The sequence below is a fragment of the Xiphophorus couchianus genome, chromosome 12, assembly GCF_001444195.1.
Source record: "Xiphophorus couchianus chromosome 12, X_couchianus-1.0, whole genome shotgun sequence".
Taxonomy (NCBI): Eukaryota; Metazoa; Chordata; class Actinopteri; order Cyprinodontiformes; family Poeciliidae; genus Xiphophorus; species Xiphophorus couchianus.
The window spans coordinates 21,427,270-21,453,394 of record NC_040239.1 but is presented as its reverse complement, the minus strand read 5'-3'; the positions used below and the strand labels follow the sequence as shown (position 1 = coordinate 21,453,394).

The following is a 26,125-nucleotide window of genomic DNA, read 5'->3' as shown; positions in this document are numbered from 1 at the left end:
ATTATTTTGTGTAAGACACGAATTGGCATATCTACTGATCTCAGATACGCGTGGGACAATGGATGGATGGATGGATGTCCAGCCCTTGTCAGTTTTTGCCATGTGAAATGCTTTGCATACTCAAGACAGATATCAATGTAAGGGAACACTAGCAGTTGGAACACTAGTCATTACATTTCACGATGTTTAAAGTTAGCACTATGTTTACAAAGCTGTGAATATTTTTTTCTGTATGCTTTGCAAGCACATAATTAACAAGAATTACATTCAAACATACTAGGAGTCTATTTACTAACAAGTCATATCAAAACAGAGAGTAAACATGCTGGTGTTAGCATTTCACTTCAACAAACTTTCTTGCTTAAAAAAAATGTTATCAGGCTATATGTATTGAATCATATATATGTTTAGAAACAAGCCACTGGTCCATGCTGGAAGTCCTTCTGGGTGAAAATATTTTAGTCAAGAAAAAAGATACTGTAGCGCAGAGTTACGTGCATTTTAACTTGGAAATGTAAAGTGTTATTTTATTGTACTTTTGAAGCTATCGAGTTTTTATACATATGCATGGCTTTAATTTGGATGCAGTATAAAACTCTAACCCCATGTTACCAAATTCCAAACGATAAATATCAGTATCAGGGACAAAAAATTTGACTGGGAGACATTACTTGTCTTGTTAAAAGAAGATTTTAACTTGGACTGAGATTAGATCAAACCCTAATGAGCCAAAGATTAGGCTAGATTTCCTTCCCCAAAAGTGACATTTAGACAGGAAAATTGGGTGGGGATCAAGTATTTTACTTGCTCCACATCTCCAGTTTTCATTAAACCTGTATTTGTAACAGTGTCACATAAATATGGAGTGCTGTACCTCATTAGGGTTTCAATTATACCCATTTCAGGTTCTGGGTTTCTGTCTCTAAATAAGTCATAGTGTCATAATAGTTTGTTACTGCAATGTACTGCAACCAGTGACTCCTGGAATGTTGTTTTTATTGATAAAAACTAAAATACAACTAAAAATATAAATGAAACAAAAAAATAAAATATTGTTGCTTTCAATCCAATGTGAATTTATTGTCAGTTTCATAAAAAGAAAAAAATATGGTGATTTCCACATGATTTCTCAAACACTTTAAATGTTTGTTTTTCAGTCGCGTCACAAGTATATTCAGAGGGTAAAGTTAATATAAATTGGTTATTAAAATACAACTTTCCATAATAGTGAATTAAAAAGATCAGTCTGTTACAAAAAACAAACATAAATTATCCAAAGAGACTATGATAAATATACAATTTAACATGTAAAAGTGTATTTTGATTCCCTATAAGACGCCTTAGTGTTAAAATCCTCCCCTCTTTTTATTACACCCAGACAACTTCGACTTGTCTGAACTTCTTGCAGTCTAGCCACTCACGCTGACTGATCCGCCAGCAGTAACTTACATCCACGTACTTGAGCCTCTTGCTCAATTGCATCACGCTCTTCACAGTGCTCATCTGCACATCTGTTCGCAGCAGATCAATATGCTCGATCCTTCCAAGTGGCGGTGGCGGTAAGCCAGAGGAATCTGCATTGGGATTCATATCCAGATTCACACTACGCAGGGTGTCCTGTATGACGCAGTTTAAAGGGCACGGCAAGGAGATCAAAGAGAGATTCTCGAGTAAAGGAGAGCCAATCAGGAGACACCTGATCACTTCCTTTAGGGACATCCAGTACATCAAGGGCTTCATTTGGTTGTGCTCATAGGAGAAACTTCAGAGATTCGAGAGACAAAAGCAGCAGAAGAAAATAATTAGTATTATTGGTTGCCTTGGTAGTTCTACTCACTTTTTCAATTCTTAGTATGAGCCTGAAATTGTACTGCTGCGTACAATCAAAATATCTGAACCAAAGTACTGCAGTGACTTCATCAACATTTCCTCATGGGTGCTTTGTCATTGTTGTATGATTGCCACAAGAAGTCCTGTTAGCTACTATTGCTTGGACAATTTTTGAGAACAGCATTACACTTGGTAACAATTCCAAGAAAACAAAAAAACATAGCTAAGATATTTCTGTCTTTCTATGTTTTCCATTATATCATCAACACACTGTTTCTGTGTCTGGCTGTAAAGTGTATTGCAGCTTTGTCATGACATGATCTGATGTGGTTAGAAACAGGCACAAATTGAGAGCAGGGATTCAAAGTTGAAATTACCTGAGCTTGAGAGAGCGGAGATTTGGCAGCTTTGGGAGATCTTGATCATCCTGCTGATTGTCGTTAGTTTCATACTGTGGTGTAGCAGGAGGCTCAGCAGAGATAAGGAGGTCTCTGAGTCTGGGACAGACTCTGATGAGCTCCAGTAGTGGGGTGTCAGTCCTGGTTTTCACCTCCTCCAACGTCAGAGAGATCAGTGAGCAACCTGCGACTTGCAAGGCAGGAAGAAGATCTACCACTGGGCCAGAGTAAATAAATGAAAGATTGAGCAGCTGGCCTGACCACGTCTGGAAATCAGCAGTTAATAGTGGCCCCTGCTTGCCTATGTTCAGGGATAAAGAGTTTAAACCTGGACACAAATTTCCTAAACTCCTCAGAGACTCACAGGTTACACCTTTAACGTCTTTGAGCTGCAGGATCAGGCCTGACTGGGACAAATTCTGCATCCTATCCTCTGTTTGGATTTGTAAGCAAAAAGGCCACTCATCTTTGATTAAATCTTCTTCAGTGTCACAGCCGTCCTCCAATAATGGGCTCTCCACCTCTCCATTATCAGTAGATTCTTTCCCTCTCATCGTCATCCAACTTTCCGAGCTCTGCCCGAGCAGCCTTTCCCTCCACACGAGGTGCAGGCTGGAAACACCTTCCCTGTCAGCAAATTCATCTGCCTGGCTGAACTCCCTCTGCTCGATGAGACGGCAGGCCGGTCCAAGGCCCTCCAAGGCCACTCTTTTCAAGCAAGGCAGAGAGAGAAGGAGATAGGCTGCTGCCACGGTAGAGTCTTCTTCCTGTTCCCCAAACCCAATATCCAGAGCCAACAGGCTGCTGAGCGGGAGAGGAGACGAGGTTGAAGAAAAGGAGGACGAGGATGGCCTCAAAACCACACCACCGAGAGGAAGCAGAGCAGCCGGGGAGAGGAGGTGACAGCGGGACACGTCGAGGTGCTGCAGCAAACGGCAGTGGCGGGCAACCGTTTGGATCACACTCCTGTCACAAGGCATGCCGGCCAAGGACAGCGACCGCACAGCAGGTAGACTGGACATGGTTTCACAGAGGGCCTTTGGAGGTAGCTGCTGTGCTCCAGACAGGTCCAGACTCCGCAGACCCTGAGAGAAAAGCAAAACCCATTTCTTTTAAAGAAATATCTAAAAGGACAGTATGCATTCATACAATCCCATTTACTTTTCAAATTAATCCAGACAAAGGACACACCGAAGAATCTGATTATTAGAGTTTGATCAGAAAGTCATTATAGATGTTGATGGCTGTTGGCAGGGTCTCCTATGTTACAGTGTTGTTCTGGTGCTTATGCTCTATGTCATATCTTTCCTAGGGAAGCTTAATTACCTTAAATTTAAACCTAATTAAAACTTAATTATCTTTTCAAACAATATGCAACTTACGAATATGGAAGATATACTTAATGTTTATCATTGAAATAAACCAAGTCCACATGAGTAGGTGTAAAGATTAGTATGTTATGTAAAAAGAAGAGGATAGAATTAGGATAAAATAAAATTATTGGATCTTACCTGGCAGCGGGCAGCAATGTGAGCACACAATGCCGGGGTCACCAAGCCAGGACACCTCTCTAGGGACAGACCCTTTAGGTGGGGGACCAGCAGGAGGTGGAGCGCTGCCCGAGACAGCTGCTTTCTATTGGACAGCAGCCACGTCAACTCCTCCACCAGCTCACCAGCTGTGATTACAGACACAGGTCCGTGATATTATAGTAAATTACTTTCAATCAGAGACATAGAAAATATCAGCCATTTTTTTACAGTACTATTTTAGTGCCATTTCTCTGACTATTTGTTTACAATAGGAAAGACAAGAGAACATCCCAGTGAAATGAGACATGTTTGTTGATAAGTCAAGAAAAAAGCTACTAGCATAAACTAGTTTACATATAAGATTGTTAAGCTTATTAATACAATTGTGATAAGGCAAAGAATAATGTTTTTCTTCCTTAATACCTTATGTATTAAGGAAAGATGTAAAGAAGGTTAAGCAAACTTTCTGCAGCACATTTTTCAGTTTCTGATTCTGCTTTGCTTTGAAAAATGGATATTGGTGATAAGGTGATGCATTGCATAGCATTCCACCTTACTGTGGTATGCTGTGCTAGAACAAAAGAAGCATTACACATTTTTATTTTGTTATTTGGTCTGTGACCAATTAACACTGACACACACACGCAAACTCACGTAGTAGATTGAAAGGCCCCATGATGTATCTGAATGAATAATGATCAAGATAGTTGTCAGCATAGTCTTTCACCCACAGGTCCTTCATATTGTCAGCGAGGCTCAACAGGCAGAGGCGTGTCAGAGAAAGGACCCGGTCATCATCACGCATCCTCCAGCAGCTTCCAGTGGCCTTGGTGTTCCTCAGGCCCCTCCGCCTGGGCCGAGCCTTTGCCTCTGCCTGTTCATCCAAAGCCCGAAACAGAGGCATGATGGGCTTTGAGCTAGTGTCCGAGCTGCAGGAGACACTGAACGCTTCTGCACATGAACAAAGCTTTTTACATGAGAAAACACGATAAACATGGAATGGTGTTTAGTTTTTCTAAACAGATTTTTTTCATACAAATTGGTTCATTACTGTAACTAACTAGGTTTAAAGTCACCAGTAGGATTTCTCTCTAAATCAATCTGTTTCTTTTTTTTTTATATATTTGGTCACCTACTAAATACAATGTCATACACAGTTTTTCTATTTGGTTTGTTGTTTTGCAGTAAGTAGTTATTCAATCAAGATAAAAATCTACATTTCCACTCACATCTGACATCACATAAGATAGTTGATCAGAGTTCTTTTGAGCATATGGATTTCCATTTTACCTATTTCGTCTTATGTTTGCATGTTTCGAATCTCTGGAGATAATGACGCAAAGAAGTATTCTTCATAAAATCAAGAAAACTATGGACAACTCTGACCATCCTCTTCATGAGACTGACTTGGGAAAACAGAGTGCCTTCAGTCAGAGGCTTCTTCAAATTCACTGTAATACAGACTGCTACAAGAGATCTTTCCCATCACTATCTAGAATAACTTTTTGAAGGATTTGAATTAATGAGTTACAACATTTAATTTCCCTTTGGAATAGATAAGTTATTTGTGAATTCGATTAGATTCGATTTTATTCAAAGTCATCCTTCAAACGTGTTTACCATATTCGTTACCCTAACACCCGTATGGAATAAGTCCATTTATTCCACATAAAGCAACAATTAACAAGAAAATGCTTTGTGAAGAGGCAGGCTGAAACGGACACATTTAAGTATCAGAGTTTCCGTAATCATTTTAAGTCATTAATCCAGTGGCTGATGACTACGAACCACTAAGTCCCACCATGAATGGACCTCCCAAACAGCCAATATTGTCGCTATCATACCTGTCAACAACAGAGGGAAGAAGAGAGAAAACTTACCAAAGTAATATGAGTTCAGAGTGTATGGAGAGCTACAGTGCTTGGAAATCATGTATCAGTTTAAGGCAATGGTTCTCAATTCTGGGCCTCAGGGACCACTGCCCTCCATGTTTTAGGTGTTTCTCTTCTGCCACACCCCTGACCTGAGTAAGTGGGTTACAAACAGGCTTCTGCAGCACTTGATGGCATGTAAGGTCATTGTAACAGCCAGACTTGCTTTAGAGTCTTATATTTAAGAGTCAATCTTTGGGTTAAGCACATAAGACTGAACCTTAATTAATCATCGTCTGCCATTATAATTTCTAATCGGCAGCTGATCATTTTGATTCTTTTGCCTCTTGTGATGTCACTAACCCAAATGCACACAAATCTGAGCAATTTCCATATTCAGAGCGATTTTTAACAACTTTTGTGAAATCCTTATGCATAAAATCACACTTTACTTCCAATATGAGTTAGTATTTTCAGTGTGTTAAAAAATAATTTATGTAAAAAACACACCACGGATAAAATGGAACTAAAACTAAAGTATGCAAAAGTATTATTCTGCCTTAAACACTAAAGAAACTAAAGGAGAAAATAAGGTTATCAAAACCATAACTAAATACAAACATAAACATTAATCATCAGTGATCGCCTTTAATAATATTTTAGCCCGGGTAATGAGGGGCGGGGAGAAAAAGGTCAAAAGATGTGTTGAGGTCAAAGGACACATACCTTCCAGATCTAACAGTGCTTGAAATCTGGAAAAGTGAAGAATGGAGGCGAGAACGAAGATCATACAAGCATTTTTAAAGTCACTTCCTGATTACATTTGAGCATTCAGGGCATTTGAGCAACATTTACCTGAGTTTAGTCTCGCGGGAGCTCTCCCTCCAGGTGGATGCAAATAAAACAATGCAGTCTCTCAAACAATAGTTATGGTTTCAGTTCTGCATTACACATAAACATTAAATCTGTTAAAACTTTCGCTGAGGATGAGCCAGTGGTTCACAGTAGCCCAATTTAAGCCTAAAAGACATTACGCAGGGCTTAAAGTCCCCACTGTAGTATCTGATACGTTCAAAGGTCGCAGGTATTTCCAACGACATTCAAAGTAAGTCAGATTTATGACATGTCGGCACTTCGCCGTCTAAATTGTGAATAACATCGATTTAAACATCGTAAACATGTGAGAAAGCACACACAACCGAACTGTTCGAGAACTGCTGATTATAGAAGAACTGCGACCACTGAATATACATAAAGCAGGCGTTTACTTCTTGTGCCCATTTTACTGAGTGAAATAAAAAAAGAAAAACACAGAAAGCATAAATAAAGATTTATCATGATATCATGTATCTAAAGGAAAACATTGTAGTTGCTGGAAATGAACACACACAACTCACGAGTGAAAACTTGTTAGATCTGCTGTTCAGCGCATTGTGGAATAAAAAACGTTCTTCATCCACAGCGTTTTTGTTTGACTTGGTGGTTGCTAACTGTTTTCACATCATAAATCTCATCTTTCAGTCAGGGCGAGCAATAGGACCCATGGATATGAAAATGATTTTTCTAGAGACCATTGACAAGCTAGAAAACCTTTGGTAACCAGGTCTCAATCCTTCCCACATAATTAAGCAATCACACTTCCTGAAAAAGACCTCCTAAAACTTTCTGTTCCTCATTGAGAACATAAAAGTAAGTGCAAACAAGACTGTTCTTTCTTGAAGACATAAACGACTAAATAAATAATTATATATTTTTATGAGCGGCCCTCAACTATTACTGCTTTACTTACTGCGAAACACAGCTTATGAAGGCAGATAAAACTAGGTCTCATTTCCTTACTGACTTGCATCAGTAGTCTGTGTCTCATGATCAGTTATGTGTAAATGTCATTAAGTCATTGAGATGATGAAAAAAACAGATTGAAAAGAGAAACTGAGAGATGAGAATCTGCAACAAATAGGCAAAAAAACAGACTGCTTTATTTTTAGAAATAAGCCACAAAAGCCATTCATCCGCTTTTGTATGATTTTTTTTTGTATCACAATTATATAAATAGAAACATAGGCCAATTTTATCTAGAAGATAGGAACAAGCTCCACAATAGGCTATTCACATGGGAACAATTATATATTGATGTGGAAGGGACACACCTTTAACTAGACGCCAGAATGATTCATTGCTCATTTAGTCAAATATTTAATTCAGCCTAACTAAATATTTATAGTTTTTTGTTTTTCAAATGCATCAATCTCTCAAGGATTAGATGTCCCTCTACATCCAGGAAAATGAACTTCTTGTAAATTCTCTTATTTCCTCAGAAAAAAAAATAATGAGGAAGTCCAATCTATCCTTTAGAAGTTACAAAGGGAATGGTTGAAGTTTAAGTCCAACCTCCTCCAAACATTCTCATACTATTCAAGTGGAAAAGAAGATTGCCATTAGCTCACAAAGCACTGGCTCACATCGGCATGACATTTCTAAGTTTGACTGTGACTGAAAATTACTTTGTTTAGTGAAACTAACCTTCCCCAAATAAGATAAATCTTCAGTTTTTTCTTTGATAAAACATCTGTCTTCTGCAAGTAAGGTACTGACTACTGCTAACTATCTCACAGGACACCAATTCAAACAATCTGAACTATAGGTTTAAACCAGAGTGGGGCAGCATTGAACTGAACAACCTTTGTTGTCCTCCAGTAGCTGGGCTTGTATTACATCTTTCCCCCTTTTTTTCGTTTTTGCAGCTGTAAATAAGGCACTTGTAAGTATACTATTATTATTATTATAGAATACATTGTGGATAAAGGCTGCACAGTGGCGCAGTTGGTAGCACTGTTGCGTTGCAGCTACAAGGGGTACAAGCTACAATCGAATCCTGGGTACGATTCCCGGCCCGGGGTCTTTCTGCATGGAGTTTGCATGTTCTCCCTGTGCATGCGTGGGTTCTTTCCGGGTACTCCGGCTTCCTCCCACAGTCCAAAAACACGACTGTCAGGTTAATTGGTCTCTCTCTAAATTCTCCCTAGGTGTGAGTGTGTGTGTGCATGGTTGTTTTTCCTGTATGTCTCTGTGTTGTCCTGCGACAGACTAGCGACCTGTCCAGGGTGAACCCAGTCTTTCTCCCGGAACATTAGCTGGAGATAGGCACCAGCACCCATCCTGTCCCCACTAGGGACAAAGGTATACAGAAAATAAATGGATGGATGGACATTGTGAATAAGATTTGAATTATTAGTAAAACCAATAATAGGTTCAATAGGTTCAGTACGCAGATTCATTCATAACAGAGCCCTCTCCATGTGTATCAGACAACACAGTACACAAAGCTTCTGTTCTAATTGTAATAGACCACAGCAGCCAATCATCATAAAAATACAATCAAAACAGCCTCTGTGACTTCCTTTATTTATATTTTATCCTGTGTAACAGATCAAAAACAGCACAAAGTGTGACCTTCTCACCTGAGACTGTCTTGCGTGAAGATTAAATTAGCAACTTCTTCAGTAAAAAGCAAACTTGACTTAAATACTGTTAATAAGAAAAGTGCATATAGTCTAATTCCCTAATAATTAAAAATGCATGTAAAAATATTAGAAAATACAAAAAAAAAAATCCTTTATCAATACATTCCCTTGAATCAAACATCTTCACACCAAACATTTTTAACATTTTTGATTAGATTTAGGATAAAAATCACAAACAGTTGTGTGATAAGGCCATGAGGACGATTTGGATTCCTTAACATGTTAGAAAAGAGTGCTTGAAAACATTTCTATTTTCTCTTTAACACTACAAAATCAAAAGAGAAGTATCAAGGACACATTAAAATACAATCCCTGCACCTCTGCAGCTTTAAATGCTTGAATGATTGAATTAGTTGGAGTGTCCATTATAGCACAATTTAGCCTTCGCCTCACAAAGACTTTTTCTACAGGAAGTCTATGAAAATGGTATCATCAAACTACTGCAGTACTTGCACCATAAAAAGCACCAAGTCCTATGTTATCACTTCCTCTGATATGGTAAGGCAAAATAAATTAAGCTGTAAGGCAATAAGGATGGATTTTCTTTTGATTTTTTTTTTCAGTGAGAGTAATTTACTACATGGCGAAGGTGCAAAAGTACCAAACAAAGAAAATACACTGGCTAATTATTAGCCACAGTTATCTGTACAAACTTCCTCCTGTTTAATATATCCCTTGCTTCCCAATCAAAAGTCCAGCATCCAGGCTAAAGAATGATGAACTTAATCACATACTCTGTCCTAAAATATGCATATTAAAAATATCCCTGTTTCTACCATATTTTACTCCCATTAATCTACTTTTGTGCAAAAACATAGATGAAGCAGCTATAGTGTGTGTTTTTGTTTTGTCACACCAATGTGAGAAGAACAAAGTCCTGTCTGTTCATGCCTCACTGAAAGGCACCACCTTCTTCCCAGCTACAAACACCTCCACAATGTTTCGATCATCACCTGCCAAGGGACATGTTAGGGACGAGAGAAGCATATGAGAATTGAGAGACTAAAATAAAGAAAAGTGACTAAATACATAAAGAAGCTGAATCTCACCCAAATTCAAGAACTTCTCCAAAAGAATCTGAAAGCCAATGATTACAGATTGCTGTTATACTTAAGATAGAGTTTTTTGCTTTTGAGCACTTCATGTGTCAACATACGTGGACATCACCCCATTACCTGTGGTTTCTCATTTTGGATTAGGTCGATGGGTCCGCCTGGAGCAGCCACATTAACTCTCAAGGCATCAAAGTCCTTTCCCACCTTAAAGTTTCCTGTTCGCTCATCCAGGGACAACGCTGCGAACAGAAAAACCAACAGTATGTCACCATACAAGTTTTGTAAGTCAATGTAGAGGGTCTATATCTATAGATACAACTGTTGCCAAATAACTATTTGTGTTTGGATCTCACCTTGACTCCCTCCCAGTGTGGCCAGTCTGAAGACCTCCTCAAAGCTGAGTGTTTTGTGTTCTGGGTCCTGGATGGTGAGGACTTTGGACGAGTCCAGGGATCTTCGCATAGCATCAAGGATGGAAGGTGAATAGCCTCCTGCCATATCTGATGGCAGACAAACAGAGAAGGATGCAAGTATTCACTGACATGTATCTTGGACAAGGCAACTTCATTTAACTTTTGACGGACATCAAAGAAACTCTGAAATGTTCCCTTTTTTAACACTGAGTTGACCTGCATACCTGCTCAGACTTTATATTGTTGTTGAGCATTTTCACTCACCTGTACCCAGCCCCAGCTTCACTTTGTGATTCAGGACGTTGCGCACATTCAGCACTCCACTGCACAACCTGGTTAAACAGAGAGATCACCAACTGTAATAATAACTTATTTTTTGTGTGGACTGTCTCTTTGGCCTTTTTACAGCCATCTGTCTATTTCCTGGAATGCATTGGAATCAGTTTATTCAGCTTCAATGATTAAACAATAATATTGCACGTCTTACTGTCCTAATTTTAAGATAAAATCTGGAGTTCTGAAAATTTCTGACCTTATCTTGGTTCTGAGTAAAAACTTACGAGATGTTTGAATTGGGACAGTGGGCTAAAGCAGCTCCTGTTTTCCTGAACAGAACCAACTCTTCATCACTGAGGTGGCAGCCATGGGCCATAATAGTCTGCAAGGCATCAGGAACAGTTCATCTGATTTTATGCAAGCATTCACATTTTACCAAGTGTTTGGTGAATGGGACTGCACTCTTACCTTGTCTGTGAGAATGTTGCATTTGTGATAGATGTCTGTGTAAGACTCCGAATTGGGGAACAGCTCCTTCACCAACTCCACCTCCTCAAGATTTTCACTGATGTGACTCTGAAATAAATAAATAAAGAAAGAAATAATCATTTTAGGTTCTGCAGTAGAAATCATCTGCGATCAGGTTGCCACTGTTAACTCACTTGAATATGCAGCTTGTTATTCTTGGCAATTTCTCCCAGCTTAGCAAGCAAGGCCTCTGTGCAGGACGGTGCAAAACGTGGAGTGACCACTGGCTTCACCAGGGGGTACTGTTAGGACCACCAACCAACCCGAGCCCAAAAACAGTAAAGTTAGACAACAGTGCTGACCAGTTTCTTAATAACTCTTTCACAGGATCCTACCTTTTTGTTCAGTAGTTCTGTGATGAAACTTTCGAGAGAAAAGAAAAAAAAAAAACATGGACATGCTGATTTGCAAATCAGCTTTTGCAAATCTATTGCAAAAGCTGATTTGCAATAGATAATTGTAATTTGGTTGCATTAATAAGTTCTAAGTCCTAATTCTAAATAAGTCTAAATAAAATAAAATAAAATTTCAAAAGTGTACATGGTGTTTCCCAGGTCCAGTAAATGAACTGATCAGCACACTCACCGATATGTCTCTTCTTGAGACTCTTCAGAGGTTTCTCTGTAACACTTCACAGCGTCGTTTCTGTCCATACACACTTTCCCTACTAAGGCACGCTGGCCAAAGTCATCTGCAAATGCAATAGGAACAATACATTACATTATAATAAACAGCAGTGATTGTAGTCCTTTGTGATCAAAATTATTCATACTCCTGCAAGATTTAGATGGTAAGTTCCTTTCATTTAACCAAGATATTTATTTCTGATAGGAAAAGAGGATGATAACTCTCAAAGATAGTTAAGTCATGTAAGTGATAATTAAAAATATATTTTTGATTTTGATCTTAAATGACTATGGCAGGTTAAAGATTATTTATATGAATATAGAAATATTTTATGTCCTTGCAGCAGTTAAATTCTTTTTATATTCACATTTAGATTATATTTTGCATTTTGATGAGTTTCAAGTCTTAAGACTAAGAGGCATCTTTGCCATAACCCTAATATTTAGATCCCTCCACAGGTTCTCTATTACACTCGGGTCAGAGCTCTAGTTGGGCCACACCAAGTAATATTACTACCAGTATTATTACAGTCAATTAATTAAAATATTGTTGAAAGTTCATGCATTTTAGCAACTCAGTTCACAAAGTGAAACACATTATAGTATATGGATTACTTATACATAGATTGATGTCTTAAAGCTGGTATTTCTGTTAATGATTATTCTTTTATGCACCTACAACTAATGAAAACATGATAATCAAGAATACAATGTTATATAAGACCAATGCAGGACAAGTAGGCTTAGTGAAAGGGGCGTTTTTTTTACCTACCAGTGTAATACTAGTTGGTATTTTCAAAAAGTACCTTTAATCTGAAAAAGTTCTCATCAGAATGCATATTCTAATTTACTGAATATGATTTTATATCACTATCAGTCAGATGAAACACGTCGGTAAAATTAAAAGTTTACTCTAATCTGCAGCTGTTCAAAGCTTTTCCTAATTAGTGTCATCTGGTATGAGTGGAAAGACAATAATAGATTTATTTCTATAACAATTTGGCTATTATAGCCAAATAACTTGTATACTACACATTATTATTATTATTATTATTATTATTATTATTATTATTATTATTATTATTATTATTATTATTATTATTATGCAGCAAGATTAGGCTTACAGTGGATATTTTGAATTTGTATTTCTCCAGTAATAAGAACTAGTTTATTCCCTGCTGGTCATTTTATTTATGAGATGTGGAGACATACACAAGTAAGCTAACTGCAGAACAAGATGAAGTGGGAAAGAGTCATTTTAAGTACTTTAATACCAGTGTTTACATGTTAAAAGCAAGTACTACTTAAGTACTGAAGACTGTTTCTTGGCAACCATGTTTCAATAGAAATAACAACAATCCTCTGATGATGATCCAACTGTCCAAACTTGTTCAACATGTTCATCCTTATATCATCAAGGAGGGATCACAACAAATTAATTATAATCTAAACAAGCCACACTTCTCAAGATACTACTTGCTACTACTGCCACTATCACAACCTGGCAACTGGTAAAAACACTCAGGTCTACCTGTAGCTGATAAGTAGTCACTGTTTTCTGGACTGCAGAAGAAAAAATATAAACAGAGGGAGGGCAATAATTTTTTGACCTTGTACCAAGGGTGAAAACAAAATCCTGGATCTGGGACCCAAAGTGGAACTTAATCGAATCTATGTATTACATCTGTGTGTCTCTTATTATGAAAAGGTGGGATAGACAAGATCCAATGATGAAAAAACATGGAGTGGTTTATGTTTAAACATCTACGAACAGACAGATACAGTAAATATAGCACTACTTTTAATAGTATAGATGGTATCTTTTTAATACAACACTGAAGCAGCCTGTATACACCCTGTGCATGCAAAATGACAATAAAGTCAGTCTAAGTCTAAGTCTAAAAGGAAACCAAATAAACTGAATTTAACTGATTGCTGTAAAATCCTGGATCATGGATATGTGCCCAGCCACAGAAATGTGCTGATGTCTGACAATTCTTCACATACAGTTTAACCACAAAATGCAAAGTCGAAGGTTCAATGACCCCGCTTACATAAAATGACGGCGTAAGGCTGCCTGACCCGTGCTTGATTCCGTACGTTTGCAGCATTGCACATGTGTTGCAGAACATGTCCACCATTGTGCAATACAGTGAGATGAGATGATAAGAACAAGGCATAAAGGTGAAAGACTATTCTGCTGTCAAAGACACCTGAGCTGGAGAATAAATGCAAAGTAAATGAAAGTAAAAATGTGATGTGTCCTTTACAACCAGAGAAACATGTGATGATCACATTTCTTTCATTTCATGTCATGTTATTTTTTATTTCATTCACTCAATAATAAATATGAATAGTGCATGTAGCAGAAAGAAGTGTAAACTTGTAGTATCTGACCACACATTTTTTTAAGTTGCTCTGCATAAGACAATGACACAAGTTAGCTGAGACGTATTACGTAGCGAGAGACGGATCTCTGAGACACATCAAATGTCTTACAAGACAGTTCAGAGGACAAATTATATTTTTGTGGCTTGCCCCTCCCTCACCATTTTATATCAAAATGTTATCAGACCTAAAACGCTTCAAGTTCAAGTTAAAACTGACGTCAAGTGTGTGCAGGTTAACAGATATATTTTATTCTTGTTTCCGTACTATCTGCTGCTCTTGTTCATGAGAACAGCATACCACAGCTTAGATAAAAAACAATACTAAAAAAGATGAGTTCTTTCTAAAACAATGCTTTTCATTAAAGTGTTTGTGTGTGTGTTTGTGTGTGTATGTGTGTTTTACCCCTTACTTGCAATCTGACCAAGCAGAAGAGACGCATCAGTGTGTATGGTGGCAAAGTAGCACGCAGTGGTTGTTCCATTTCTTAAAGTCCTTTTCTAAGAAGACAGTCCAAGTATTACATAATAACGTTACTACTGTGCAACTTCAGTTTTTCTGTTATGAAAACCGCTTAGCTGTCTTCACAAACAAATACAAAATCAAAAAGAGTTTGCAACCTATGCAACTGACTCAGTGATGGCAAGAACCAGGGTGAGCTCCTGTTTCGTTTTCATGCATAGAGTAAAGGTTTCACATTTGTAAACAATGAATATGAATATGTCAAACTACAACTAAGAATTTTTTATGTATTAATTATTACATATGGTTTCAGCTAAGGAGCTTCAAGTGCCAAAAAATAATTAGATTATTTTTTTTCTTTTTTGTTTAGTCATAGACAGAAGTGTTAGCGAAATTCTAATCTGCACTTAATCTCTGTTCGGTGTAGTATAATCCAGTTAATGTTGGTCCAGTCTAAACAGTTCAAATTTTGAACCAAATTCCTTTCAAACTCTGAATCAGCACTTTAACAACATGCCGTATAAGAATCAACAGATCAGCTGTGGCGCATGTTTAGGTGCGTAAACCATATGTAACACTTGTTTTTGCCACCATCCAGCAGAACGATGCCCTGGGTGGTGAGTCATACCACCCACCTCATAAACCACCTCAAGTTTGGACATGTAAAAGATGTTGTTCAGTTGCCACGAAGGTCATTGCTTGTCTTTTATGTACAAAGCAGGTTCTGACAAAAATGCTTAAATATGCAGGCCAACTCACCACTACTTGAGTGTAGACCTTCTTCGCAAACTCGACGTCCTGAAAGCGTGACTCCACAGGAAAGGTGTACATGTTGAGCCACTGCAGTAGAGGCATATCCAGGGCTGTGCCTGCATAGCTGTACTGGGATGCATGGATGTGCGTGTCTATCATTCCAGGCATAAAGAACTCACTGCAAGATATGCAAAATATGAGCAAGCTGTAAAAATGTGTCATTTATGCCAAAAAACATCTGGTGCCTATGCAAAATTAATAATTTCTCTTATTGCTACATATACTTAAATTTTCATGTATTTTTTCATTTTCATTTTCAGCAAACTTTGTTAACTGCCCTGAATAGTTTTGCATCACGAGTTATTTACACTTTTACTCACTGTTGTTGCAGTTGCGTCACTGCAGATGGGCTAAATCCAAAGTTCTCGGACAGTTTCTGTAAGTCTTTGCCTTCCCCAATGAACGCAATCTGATGGAAAAATATGAATCAGGCGAGAGTTAAGAGAATCACGATCTTTTTAAAGATCGTGACTCAGTGTTAGTTTCAGTGAAGCTAATGCAAATATATAAAAATATATATTTCTAAACCTTAAACATGCTGATCAAGACACACAAAGAACTGAAAGTTACTAGGCAGAGTTGTCCATTTAAAGAGATTTATACACATATATGGACATACATACACATTCAGCCACAAGAACTGGTTGTGACGGAATATATGGATAAAACTACCCATTAACAAACTGTTAAAATATTAAGAAATAGCTGTCTTTACATTCAATGAGTACTTCTAAAAATTAAATAAAATTGGACATCTTTTCATATTGATGTAATTTGGCAACATACAGATAAAAACGGCTTTGAACTGATTGGTAATATATTGTTTAAGGACACAACTATTAATGAAGGTTTTCTTTATGAGGTCCTCTAGAGGGCCAAAATAAATAATAGTGGCAGGCTGGATTTGGCTCCCAGGCCTTGTGTTTGACATATTTGCTCCAAATCTTTACTTTGGTTTTCACTAATAATTCAAGTTAAAGTGAAATAATCACTTCTGGTGGAACAGGAGCAGGCAGTCTGTTTCACTTACAGTTCAGTCGTCTCTTATTGTTTTACTTTCTGTTGTCAAATTTCCATGTGAATCTTCATGCTCCAACTTGTTTGTACACGTTTGCTTCCTAAATCCCCTTTAATACTATTCAATTCTATTCTATTCTATTTTGCGTCGGTGGAAGATTTATTATAGAACTTTTCAACAATTAATAAATCCCTGTTTTGGACAGATCTTGAAAATCAACCAGTAATAAACCAGTTACTGCACATATTATTTAGATATTTTAGAGCTCTCATTGTATCTCATTGTATTGAGAGGAACTGTCAAGAGTTCATCTTGGTGATTTCTACATGACAAGATCGTTTCACCCCAGTTCTGAAGAGCAAAGCCATTTTTCTTTAACAGTGTGTATTTTACATTTTGTTCAAGCTTTAAATCAAATACATTTTTAACAGTAAACATAATAAATAAGATTTCAAGATGTATTAAAAGCTACGAAACCTTTCCCTCTGAGTCCACTCCAAGAAGCGCATCCTCCAGGATCTGCAGCGCCTCCTCAACGGTCGAGTGGACAAATGTTCCCCTGCAGACGAACCGAATATCAGTTTCAAACTTCTCAGAAGTTTCCATGTTTCCACCAGAGCAGCTTAAATGTGCAAACAGAGCGGCGACGAAGGCCACCTGCCGCAAAAATCGAGTTTTATAGGCTGCCCCACACGTCAGCCCCGAGGAGGCGCTCCTTATTCACTTGACCGCAGAGACTATCCGCAGCCAATCAGAAGACAGCGTGGAAGCCTGTGTGGGTGTGGGTGCGTGCGTGTGTACGAGCATGAATTTGTTGTTCATCATAAGATACAGTGATCAGCGAGTGTCATAAGTGCGGATATGACAATGAAAACATATTTCCGTTTTTGCAAGTTGGGCAAGAAGTAACTTGCATAGTTCAGCCCAAAATTATTCAGACCCATGAAAGATTTAGGTGTAAAGTAATGTTTTAGTTTTATCAACATGCAATGTTATGTCTGAGTGTTAGTAAAATTAACAATTTGGAGATTAGATAAATTTTTTTCCACAACAGCCACTGTGCCACATCGTTGCAGCAGTCCCTGCAGAATAAATAAATAAAAACATTCAAGTGAAATATTCAATGGATATACTGCACACCACATACTTTTCAATACTCTCTACATGCTATATGTTTAGCCTATCGCCAAAAGAGGACATTCATTACTATAATACTGCACTTGCAGATATTTTGGTGTATGTCATTAGTACTGTAGATTATATGTTCCTCTTTTTATCCTTTTTTTTGCAGTGCTACTTAACCATATTTGGTGCGGTTTCATGACAAAGAAGCTTAAACTGTTAAGCTGCACTAGATCGCAACGTTTTTGAGAATTGTATCTTAGCTTAACTCATAGACTAAAATGATCAATACTGGATCTTGCTCTCTTAACTTCAGGCTCAAGGTTGGTGTAGTATCTGTCACATGGAAGTTCCCCAGTAAACTTTTCTTTTTCAGTCGTCTTCAGTAAGATTAAGATTTCAGTCATGAGTGTGTCAGAGAACCATGTGAGGACATCAGTCTGTAAGTAAAAGTGCATCCCATGAGATCGATGACTAAGGTCATTGCTTGTCTTTTATGTACAAAGCAGGTTCTGACAAAAATGCTTAAATATGCAGGCCAACTCACCACTACTTGAGTGTAGACCTTCTTCGCAAACTCGACGTCCTGAAAGCGTGACTCCACAGGAAAGGTGTACATGTTGAGCCACTGCAGTAGAGGCATATCCAGGGCTGTGCCTGCATAGCTGTACTGGGATGCATGGATGTGCGTGTCTATCATTCCAGGCATAAAGAACTCACTGCAAGATATGCAAAATATGAGCAAGCTGTAAAAATGTGTCATTTATGCCAAAAAACATCTGGTGCCTATGCAAAATTAATAATTTCTCTTATTGCTACATATACTTAAATTTTCATGTATTTTTTCATTTTCATTTTCAGCAAACTTTGTTAACTGCCCTGAATAGTTTTGCATCACGAGTTATTTACACTTTTACTCACTGTTGTTGCAGTTGCGTCACTGCAGATGGGCTAAATCCAAAGTTCTCGGACAGTTTCTGTAAGTCTTTGCCTTCCCCAATGAACGCAATCTGATGGAAAAATATGAATCAGGCGAGAGTTAAGAGAATCACGATCTTTTTAAAGATCGTGACTCAGTGTTAGTTTCAGTGAAGCTAATGCAAATATATAAAAATATATATTTCTAAACCTTAAACATGCTGATCAAGACACACAAAGAACTGAAAGTTACTAGGCAGAGTTGTCCATTTAAAGAGATTTATACACATATATGGACATACATACACATTCAGCCACAAGAACTGGTTGTGACGGAATATATGGATAAAACTACCCATTAACAAACTGTTAAAATATTAAGAAATAGCTGTCTTTACATTCAATGAGTACTTCTAAAAATTAAATAAAATTGGACATCTTTTCATATTGATGTAATTTGGCAACATACAGATAAAAACGGCTTTGAACTGATTGGTAATATATTGTTTAAGGACACAACTATTAATGAAGGTTTTCTTTATGAGGTCCTCTAGAGGGCCAAAATAAATAATAGTGGCAGGCTGGATTTGGCTCCCAGGCCTTGTGTTTGACATATTTGCTCCAAATCTTTACTTTGGTTTTCACTAATAATTCAAGTTAAAGTGAAATAATCACTTCTGGTCGAGTGGACAAATGTTCCCCTGCAGACGAACCGAATATCAGTTTCAAACTTCTCAGAAGTTTCCATGTTTCCACCAGAGCAGCTTAAATGTGCAAACAGAGCGGCGACGAAGGCCACCTGCCGCAAAAATCGAGTTTTATAGGCTGCCCCACACGTCAGCCCCGAGGAGGCGCTCCTTATTCACTTGACCGCAGAGACTATCCGCAGCCAATCAGAAGACAGCGTGGAAGCCTGTGTGGGTGTGGGTGCGTGCGTGTGTACGAGCATGAATTTGTTGTTCATCATAAGATACAGTGATCAGCGAGTGTCATAAGTGCGGATATGACAATGAAAACATATTTCCGTTTTTGCAAGTTGGGCAAGAAGTAACTTGCATAGTTCAGCCCAAAATTATTCAGACCCATGAAAGATTTAGGTGTAAAGTAATGTTTTAGTTTTATCAACATGCAATGTTATGTCTGAGTGTTAGTAAAATTAACAATTTGGAGATTAGATAAATTTTTTTCCACAACAGCCACTGTGCCACATCGTTGCAGCAGTCCCTGCAGAATAAATAAATAAAAACATTCAAGTGAAATATTCAATGGATATACTGCACACCACATACTTTTCAATACTCTCTACATGCTATATGTTTAGCCTATCGCCAAAAGAGGACATTCATTACTATAATACTGCACTTGCAGATATTTTGGTGTATGTCATTAGTACTGTAGATTATATGTTCCTCTTTTTATCCTTTTTTTTGCAGTGCTACTTAACCATATTTGGTGCGGTTTCATGACAAAGAAGCTTAAACTGTTAAGCTGCACTAGATCGCAACGTTTTTGAGAATTGTATCTTAGCTTAACTCATAGACTAAAATGATCAATACTGGATCTTGCTCTCTTAACTTCAGGCTCAAGGTTGGTGTAGTATCTGTCACATGGAAGTTCCCCAGTAAACTTTTCTTTTTCAGTCGTCTTCAGTAAGATTAAGATTTCAGTCATGAGTGTGTCAGAGAACCATGTGAGGACATCAGTCTGTAAGTAAAAGTGCATCCCATGAGATCGATGACTAATGTCGATGTTCGTCTCAGTGATGTACCCTGATGAAGAAATCACTTTTTAATTTACCAAGCCCTCATGATGAATGAGAACATGTGTTTATTTTTGGTAATGGGAGCATCCATGAAAGATGTCTAAGGGCACTGCGTGTCAAAATATGGTAGACTGTAAGAACAATTACAATTAATGTTATTCAATGAATTCCAGTAACTGTGTTCAGTCTGTTACAATTATATGTTGTGTTCCTGGATGAGATCCAAAAAACAAAAAACTATTTTTTGAATCGTACAACAAAAAATATATTTGAATTGGACTACCTCGAGTGTTAACACAAGCTACAGAGCCTTGCAAAAGTATTCATATTAGTTTTTGTGTATTTTGTCACATTACAACCACAAACCTCAGTGTAATCTAATGAGACCATATGTGTCTCACCGGCACAAAGTTGCACATAATTTGAGGTTGAAAAAAAACATTTGACACATAAAATAAAGACTATTTTCCATTTATAATCAAATACTTTCAATGCTTTGCTGCAATTATAGACTCAGATCTTTCAGAGTATGTTTCCACCAGAGTCTCTCATCCAGACACTGACATTTTTGCCCATTTTTCTTTACAAAATAGCTAAAGCTCAGTCGGATTTAGAGCATCTCTGGACATCCTGTTTGACATTTCGCCACAGATTCTCAATTGAATTTAGGTCTGGGCTTTGACTGGTCCCATTCTCACTCATGAATATTTATCAAAGCCGTTCCATTGTTAGGGTCTTGGAAGTTTTGTTTTTTTTTGGAAAGTTAACCTTTTCCCAAATGTCAAGTCCTTTGCAGCCTATAACAGCCTTTATTTCAGCCATTTAACTCTGACCAGCTGTCCTGTCCCCAATTAAACTGCTATGCACACCATCAATAGGCAAGATGTACTTTTAAGGATTCATTTCATGACTGAACAAATGCAATGCTCCAACTCAGTTAATAAAACGTTAGAGAGATGCAGACTTTTTCCAGTACACCTTACATTTCTGGGCTCTATGTACGGTTCTAGGTCTTAAATATGGTGGCATATATTCCTTGTAGTTTTCGATTTGTTTCTTCTCAAAACTTTGGGAGTCAATCCTTGTTTCTCAACACATTTCTTGTGACCCTGTTGTTTATTTGCAACAAAAGAGTTGATAGTATAGTGACCATACCTAAACATCTTGGTAATTTGCTCCATTAAAAACAGCTGGTTGAGCTTGATTTGATTTTGGGTGTCATTGTAAAGGGAAATGACAACACACCACACTTTTCACACTTTTTATTTCAAAAAGATGCTGGAGACCATGTATCACATTCTTTCAATTTCACAATTGTGCATTAATTTTTATTGTCCTATAACATAAAATCACAGGAAAGTTATATGGCAATAAACAGGTTTTATGGAAAGAAGGTACTGTATGACAAATGTAGGCAAGAATTACTGAAAAAAAGTTTTAGCTTTATATTATAATGTTTTCATAGATAACTGGTTGCTAAAAAAAAATCCTGTGGCCAGAAAGTTGAAAAAGATATAATTATAAATTGCAAAAAATCTTTTTTTTTGTTATTTTCAAACTACAAAATGAAACAGGGTCTTTCAATGTATAGGATTTTGCCATTTCATTGGTATTTGAAAATGTAAGTAAAACTAAACAATGTTTTAATAAAAAAAAGGAAATACTGAAAAGATGAATGTAGATTTCAGGCTGTTTTCCTGCAACAACCAGCTTCTTTCTTTCATGTGTTGCTCAGCTTGTTAGAGGCCATGACAAAAACCTCATTCAGTCTAAATATTGAAAAAAAAACAAAAAGCATTAATCTTTAACATTTAGCAAAGACATGTCTGGAAAATTTTCAGATTTTTTTGGTGAATTTTTCTGTTTCAAGTCTCTGTCCAAATCATCTTGTTCATCCTCAAGGTTGTCAAAATCATCATCATCATCATCATCATTATTGTCATCAGAGTCAAAATCCTCCTCTTCTTCTTTCCCTCGCCTTAGTCCTTTACTTTTCTCTTCGTCTTCTTGTTCCTTCTTGTCTAAGTGTGAGTTCAACCTAAACAGGGACAGAAACAGAAGTTAATCTCTTTGTTTTGCTCATTTGCAGCAGAAAATAAGGACTGGGCTTATTTTTTAATTTTTTTAAATCTGGAAAATACTGGGGGAAAAAAACAATTTCTAAATTTTAGAACAAAAAGTATTTTTGTAGGAACTGAAATTAAGATGCATATATACAATTACAAGCCACTTTGATTCAGTCATTTTCTCACAATCAGCTTTAATGTGTCTTATTGTCCAGAAGATGGCAGCCTTACGGTGAAACTGTTACCATGTTACCATGCATCTCTGTCATGAGGGCAAAGGGTAAAAAAAGAAGGACGTTCCTGTCTTCAGAGCAGACTGTCCTGTTTTTGTTTTTTTTTTCTAAAGAGAATTTAGGTCAGATCAAAACACAGAAAGACTTTATTCACTCACGGAATAATGATGTCTTCTTTCTTCCCACACTTGCAACAGATCTCAAGCTGAAGCGAACAGGGCTTACAGACAACGTGATATGCATCCCTTACTGTCTTTTGAGAGCACTTGATGCTGTAAAAGAAAAAAAAAACTGATTGTTATCAATTAATTTTGAAGTTAAAAAAGATTTTCTGCACATACATGACAATGAAATGTGTAAATGGTGTATTACATGTGCCTGTTGCATCCCTGAAGTCTTGTGTTGCTGTTTTTGTGACAGGCCAAATTTAGACGGCCACCTTTTGTTAACAATGTGGAATCAGCACGCTTTTAAAAAAGTCCCACTTTAGAAATTGAATTTACAAATAGAAAAGGAAAAGGTTATTGATCATTTACACCCATGCTTATGGATCCTTCCAGCAAGTAATGGGCTTCAACACTTTTCTTCAGAAAAGGCAGATCAGCTCAACGTCTTCACCAGAAAACAGTCCGGACCGCTATCCAATCAAAATTTCTCGTGAAATAATAATAATAACTTTTATCATAACTTTATTAATAGTGGGTGAGTCCAGATTTCTACTATTATAATTGTCACACAAAATAATCCTTTCAATTATTTATTTTTGAGAAATCAGTGAGGGGCCTAAAAATACATACTCACCACTTTTTGGGTTGTGTGAGTGGCTTGTATTTGTTGTACTTGACTTTCCACTCAAGAACACCCTTACAGTGTTGACAGAGTCCATCATGGATCTTTGAATTCGCCTTCTGTAGTTAAAAATCATTAACAAGACAATGTGGGGATATTAGAATGAGACATAGTAATGCATAGTGCTAATCTAAATAAATGCATTCTAACAACTAATTCTGTTTTGGGGTGAAATTACTGCACAATTATTGTGATCCTTTGTTGGTTTCTGGATTATGTTAGTCCTGGACTTCTGTGTTTCTGTGTCCCTTCCTAAACTAGTTGTGGTGTGTGTTTATTGTCCTGTTGGAACACCAGACTGTGTGCAAGTACCATCTAATCCAAACCGACACACTTAGAGGAAATAAAATTAGTTCAAATAATCAGGAGCCATAGAGGTCTATGCCTACCATAAACCAGAAGCTAATGAAGTACGAGTGTTTGTTGGAGTTTTTAGACTTAAAACACTGGACCAACTGCGAAGCATGGTGATGGTAGCATAATGCTAAGGGTTAGTAGCTTATTTTACATTCAAATGGATCTTTACCAATTAAAGCCACTTTTTCACTCTTTCTTCAATCAAATAAATAAGGTCACCGAACTGCGATTTAGGAAGACATGATGTGGTTTCTTTATTTTCAAGATATCAAGCAATCAAAGTAATCAAATGTTAAAAGGCTACAGACGTACCTTCACCTGTGCAGTCGCTCCGTACTTGTCGTTTTTGAAGGCAGTGCTGTTTTGATGCTTCTGAGCTCGTGAGCGAGATACATTTCCTTTCTGAGAGCTCATTTTATTTTCTCTTTAGCTAAACTATGTTGTTTTTGGTTGAAAAATCCAACAAGCATGCCAGCGACGGAGAGGCTTAACCCGGAAGCAGTAAGAAGTACGTGACAAAACGTTTTGGGGTCAAAACACTGAGCATTTTTATTAAAGATATTAAGATAAACAATGTAGCCTGTGCTTTTGCTGCATTAGTAAATAATGTTACTTTTATTTATGATTTAAACCTTGGTGTAATAGGAAGCGTTTTCAATGACGTCACCTGTTAGGTTGCAACATAGTTGCATAGTGAACGCCCCGGTAGATGCAGATTGAGCGTTTTTTTTTCAATAGTAATTTCTGATTGGCTGAACTTAACGTCAATAAAAATGTCACGCTGTCGCACATAGATGTAGAAGAGTAGACACGGGCATTAGTCCCACGGCCTGTAGAAATAAAAATACGTCAGTGCGGGCGCCATGTTGTAAGTGGCAAGCCTGTTCTTTGGAATAGCTTTTTTTTTATTATTTCACTGGTCATGGTGACACATTTTTCCATACGCTAATATTAATTTTAGAACTAATAACGGTGTCTATTGAAACAATGTGGAAAAAAAGATCGATTAAACAGTATAAAACAGTATACTTAATGTACTTAAGTTAACTAACTCACCACTAAAAGCTTACGTTAATTTGAAAAAAAAAAAGTCTGATATGTTATTTTCAATAACTATCAGTGACTTCCAAGTGTCTAGATCATCTCTTGCATTGCCAATTGTTTATAAGAACAGCTCCAGCAGGCTAGTACAGTTGAAAGCACCTGGGTGCAATTAAAACTGAATAAAGATCAACATCAAATGTGCTTCTTAAATAAATAATTTCAAATTTTCCCTTAGGGATAGTTTGTCATTCTTACTTTCTGGTTACATATTTTCACATTTGTATAAACTTACATGCATAATCTTTCCCATCACTTTGTTGCTCCCTGAATTTCCCCATTGGGGGATTATAAAGACCAACTGAGCATTGCAACAGTCTACCTGAATGTAGGGGTGCACCGATAAATCGGACCCAATTTTATTGATTTAGGAAGAACCATTAATATTATTAATCTATTTTAGCAAGATAGATTAATTTGGAAGATTGGTGATTGGTCAATACTCAAATGTTTTGAACATGACTGTTAACTGTACTCCAGTGGCCTCTAGGTCACCAGATCTCAATCCAATAGAGTAGCTTGGTCATGTGATTGGATTGAAGGGTTGTGACATGGATGCACATCAACTGCTTTACGTTGTCATATCAATATGGAGCAACAATCTCTGACAAATGTTTCTGAAACCTCTTTGATATATCAGGGGTCTCAAACTCCAGGCCTCGAGGGCCGCAATCCTGCAGTTTATAGATGTGCCAAAGGTACAAAACACTGGAATGAAATGACTTACTGACCTCCTCCTTGTGTAGATCAGTTTTCCAGAGCCTTAATGACCTAATTATTCTGTTCAGGTGTGGTGCAGCAGAGGCACATCTAAAAGCTGCAGGACTGCAGCCCTCGAGGACTGGAGTTTGAGACCCCTGATATAGATAGTTAAGGCTGTTCTGAGGTTTTAACCCACTTGGTGTGCCTAATAAATTGGCCAATGCAATTCATCATTGGCCAATTTGTACTGACATTTACCATCTTTTATTAATCATACAAGT

At 37.4% G+C, this 26,125-nt stretch overlaps 3 protein-coding genes across 8 annotated transcripts; all 3 read right to left on the bottom strand.

Moving 5' to 3' along the window:
* Positions 1-1,050: 1,050 nt before the first annotated feature.
* LOC114155096 (uncharacterized) lies at positions 1,051-8,587 on the bottom strand. 4 transcript variants are annotated; one of them, XM_028034786.1, is made up of 6 exons: positions 6,487-8,587; positions 6,358-6,383; positions 4,415-4,711; positions 3,740-3,906; positions 2,208-3,313; positions 1,051-1,762 (listed from the first exon to the last, which is right to left on the bottom strand). In XM_028034786.1, the coding sequence occupies exons 3-6, from the start codon at positions 4,662-4,664 to the stop codon at positions 1,369-1,371; spliced, it is 1,917 nt and encodes a 638-aa protein (XP_027890587.1). In that variant the 5' UTR covers positions 4,665-4,711; positions 6,358-6,383; positions 6,487-8,587; the 3' UTR covers positions 1,051-1,368. The 4 variants fall into 4 exon arrangements, with proteins under 4 accessions (XP_027890587.1, XP_027890589.1, XP_027890586.1 ...); XM_028034788.1 differs by having other exon boundaries at positions 4,415-4,701; XM_028034785.1 differs by lacking the exon at positions 6,487-8,587 and having other exon boundaries at positions 6,358-6,478.
* Positions 8,588-9,015: 428 nt separating this feature from the next.
* gda (guanine deaminase) lies at positions 9,016-19,612 on the bottom strand. 3 transcript variants are annotated; one of them, XM_028034717.1, is made up of 15 exons: positions 19,470-19,612; positions 17,212-17,287; positions 16,037-16,125; positions 15,663-15,834; positions 14,854-14,941; positions 12,013-12,118; positions 11,763-11,790; positions 11,562-11,669; positions 11,368-11,475; positions 11,184-11,281; positions 10,888-10,955; positions 10,564-10,710; positions 10,331-10,449; positions 10,205-10,232; positions 9,016-10,108 (listed from the first exon to the last, which is right to left on the bottom strand). In XM_028034717.1, exons 1-15 carry the CDS (start codon positions 19,520-19,522, stop codon positions 10,041-10,043), a joined length of 1,356 nt encoding a protein of 451 aa, XP_027890518.1. In that variant the 5' UTR covers positions 19,523-19,612; the 3' UTR covers positions 9,016-10,040. The 3 variants fall into 3 exon arrangements, with proteins under 3 accessions (XP_027890518.1, XP_027890517.1, XP_027890519.1); XM_028034716.1 differs by lacking the exon at positions 19,470-19,612 and having other exon boundaries at positions 17,212-17,430; XM_028034718.1 differs by lacking the exons at positions 15,663-15,834; positions 16,037-16,125; positions 17,212-17,287; positions 19,470-19,612 and adding exons at positions 18,404-18,575; positions 18,778-18,924.
* A 2,171-nt stretch (positions 19,613-21,783) lies between these two features.
* c12h9orf85 (chromosome 12 C9orf85 homolog) lies at positions 21,784-24,670 on the bottom strand. Its single transcript, XM_028032676.1, has 4 exons — positions 24,354-24,670; positions 23,637-23,743; positions 22,994-23,107; positions 21,784-22,574 (listed from the first exon to the last, which is right to left on the bottom strand). Exons 1-4 carry the CDS (start codon positions 24,453-24,455, stop codon positions 22,334-22,336), a joined length of 564 nt encoding a protein of 187 aa, XP_027888477.1. The 5' UTR covers positions 24,456-24,670; the 3' UTR covers positions 21,784-22,333.
* Positions 24,671-26,125: the final 1,455 nt, after the last annotated feature.

Coding starts and splice junctions, on each gene's coding strand:
- gda (XM_028034717.1), bottom strand. CDS start 19,522: ATGGAAACTTCTGAGAAGTTTGAAACTGATATTCGGTTCGTCTGCAGG. Junction 14,942..15,662: donor AGGTCTACACTCAAGTAGTG/GTGAGTTGGCCT, acceptor CTGTCTTCTTAG/AAAAGGACTTTAAGAAATGG. Junction 11,670..11,762: donor CAGAACTACTGAACAAAAAG/GTAGGATCCTGT, acceptor TGGTCCTAACAG/TACCCCCTGGTGAAGCCAGT.
- LOC114155096 (XM_028034785.1), bottom strand. CDS start 6,421: ATGATCTTCGTTCTCGCCTCCATTCTTCACTTTTCCAGATTTCAAGCA. Junction 4,712..6,357: donor AGCACTGTTAGATCTGGAAG/GTATGTGTCCTT, acceptor GTTCATGTGCAG/AAGCGTTCAGTGTCTCCTGC. Junction 1,763..2,207: donor CTCCGCTCTCTCAAGCTCAG/GTAATTTCAACT, acceptor GAATCTCTGAAG/TTTCTCCTATGAGCACAACC.
- c12h9orf85 (XM_028032676.1), bottom strand. CDS start 24,455: ATGAGCTCTCAGAAAGGAAATGTATCTCGCTCACGAGCTCAGAAGCAT. Junction 23,744..24,353: donor GAGCGACTGCACAGGTGAAG/GTACGTCTGTAG, acceptor TTTTAACTACAG/AAGGCGAATTCAAAGATCCA. Junction 22,575..22,993: donor AAAGAAGACATCATTATTCC/GTGAGTGAATAA, acceptor GTCCCTGTTTAG/GTTGAACTCACACTTAGACA.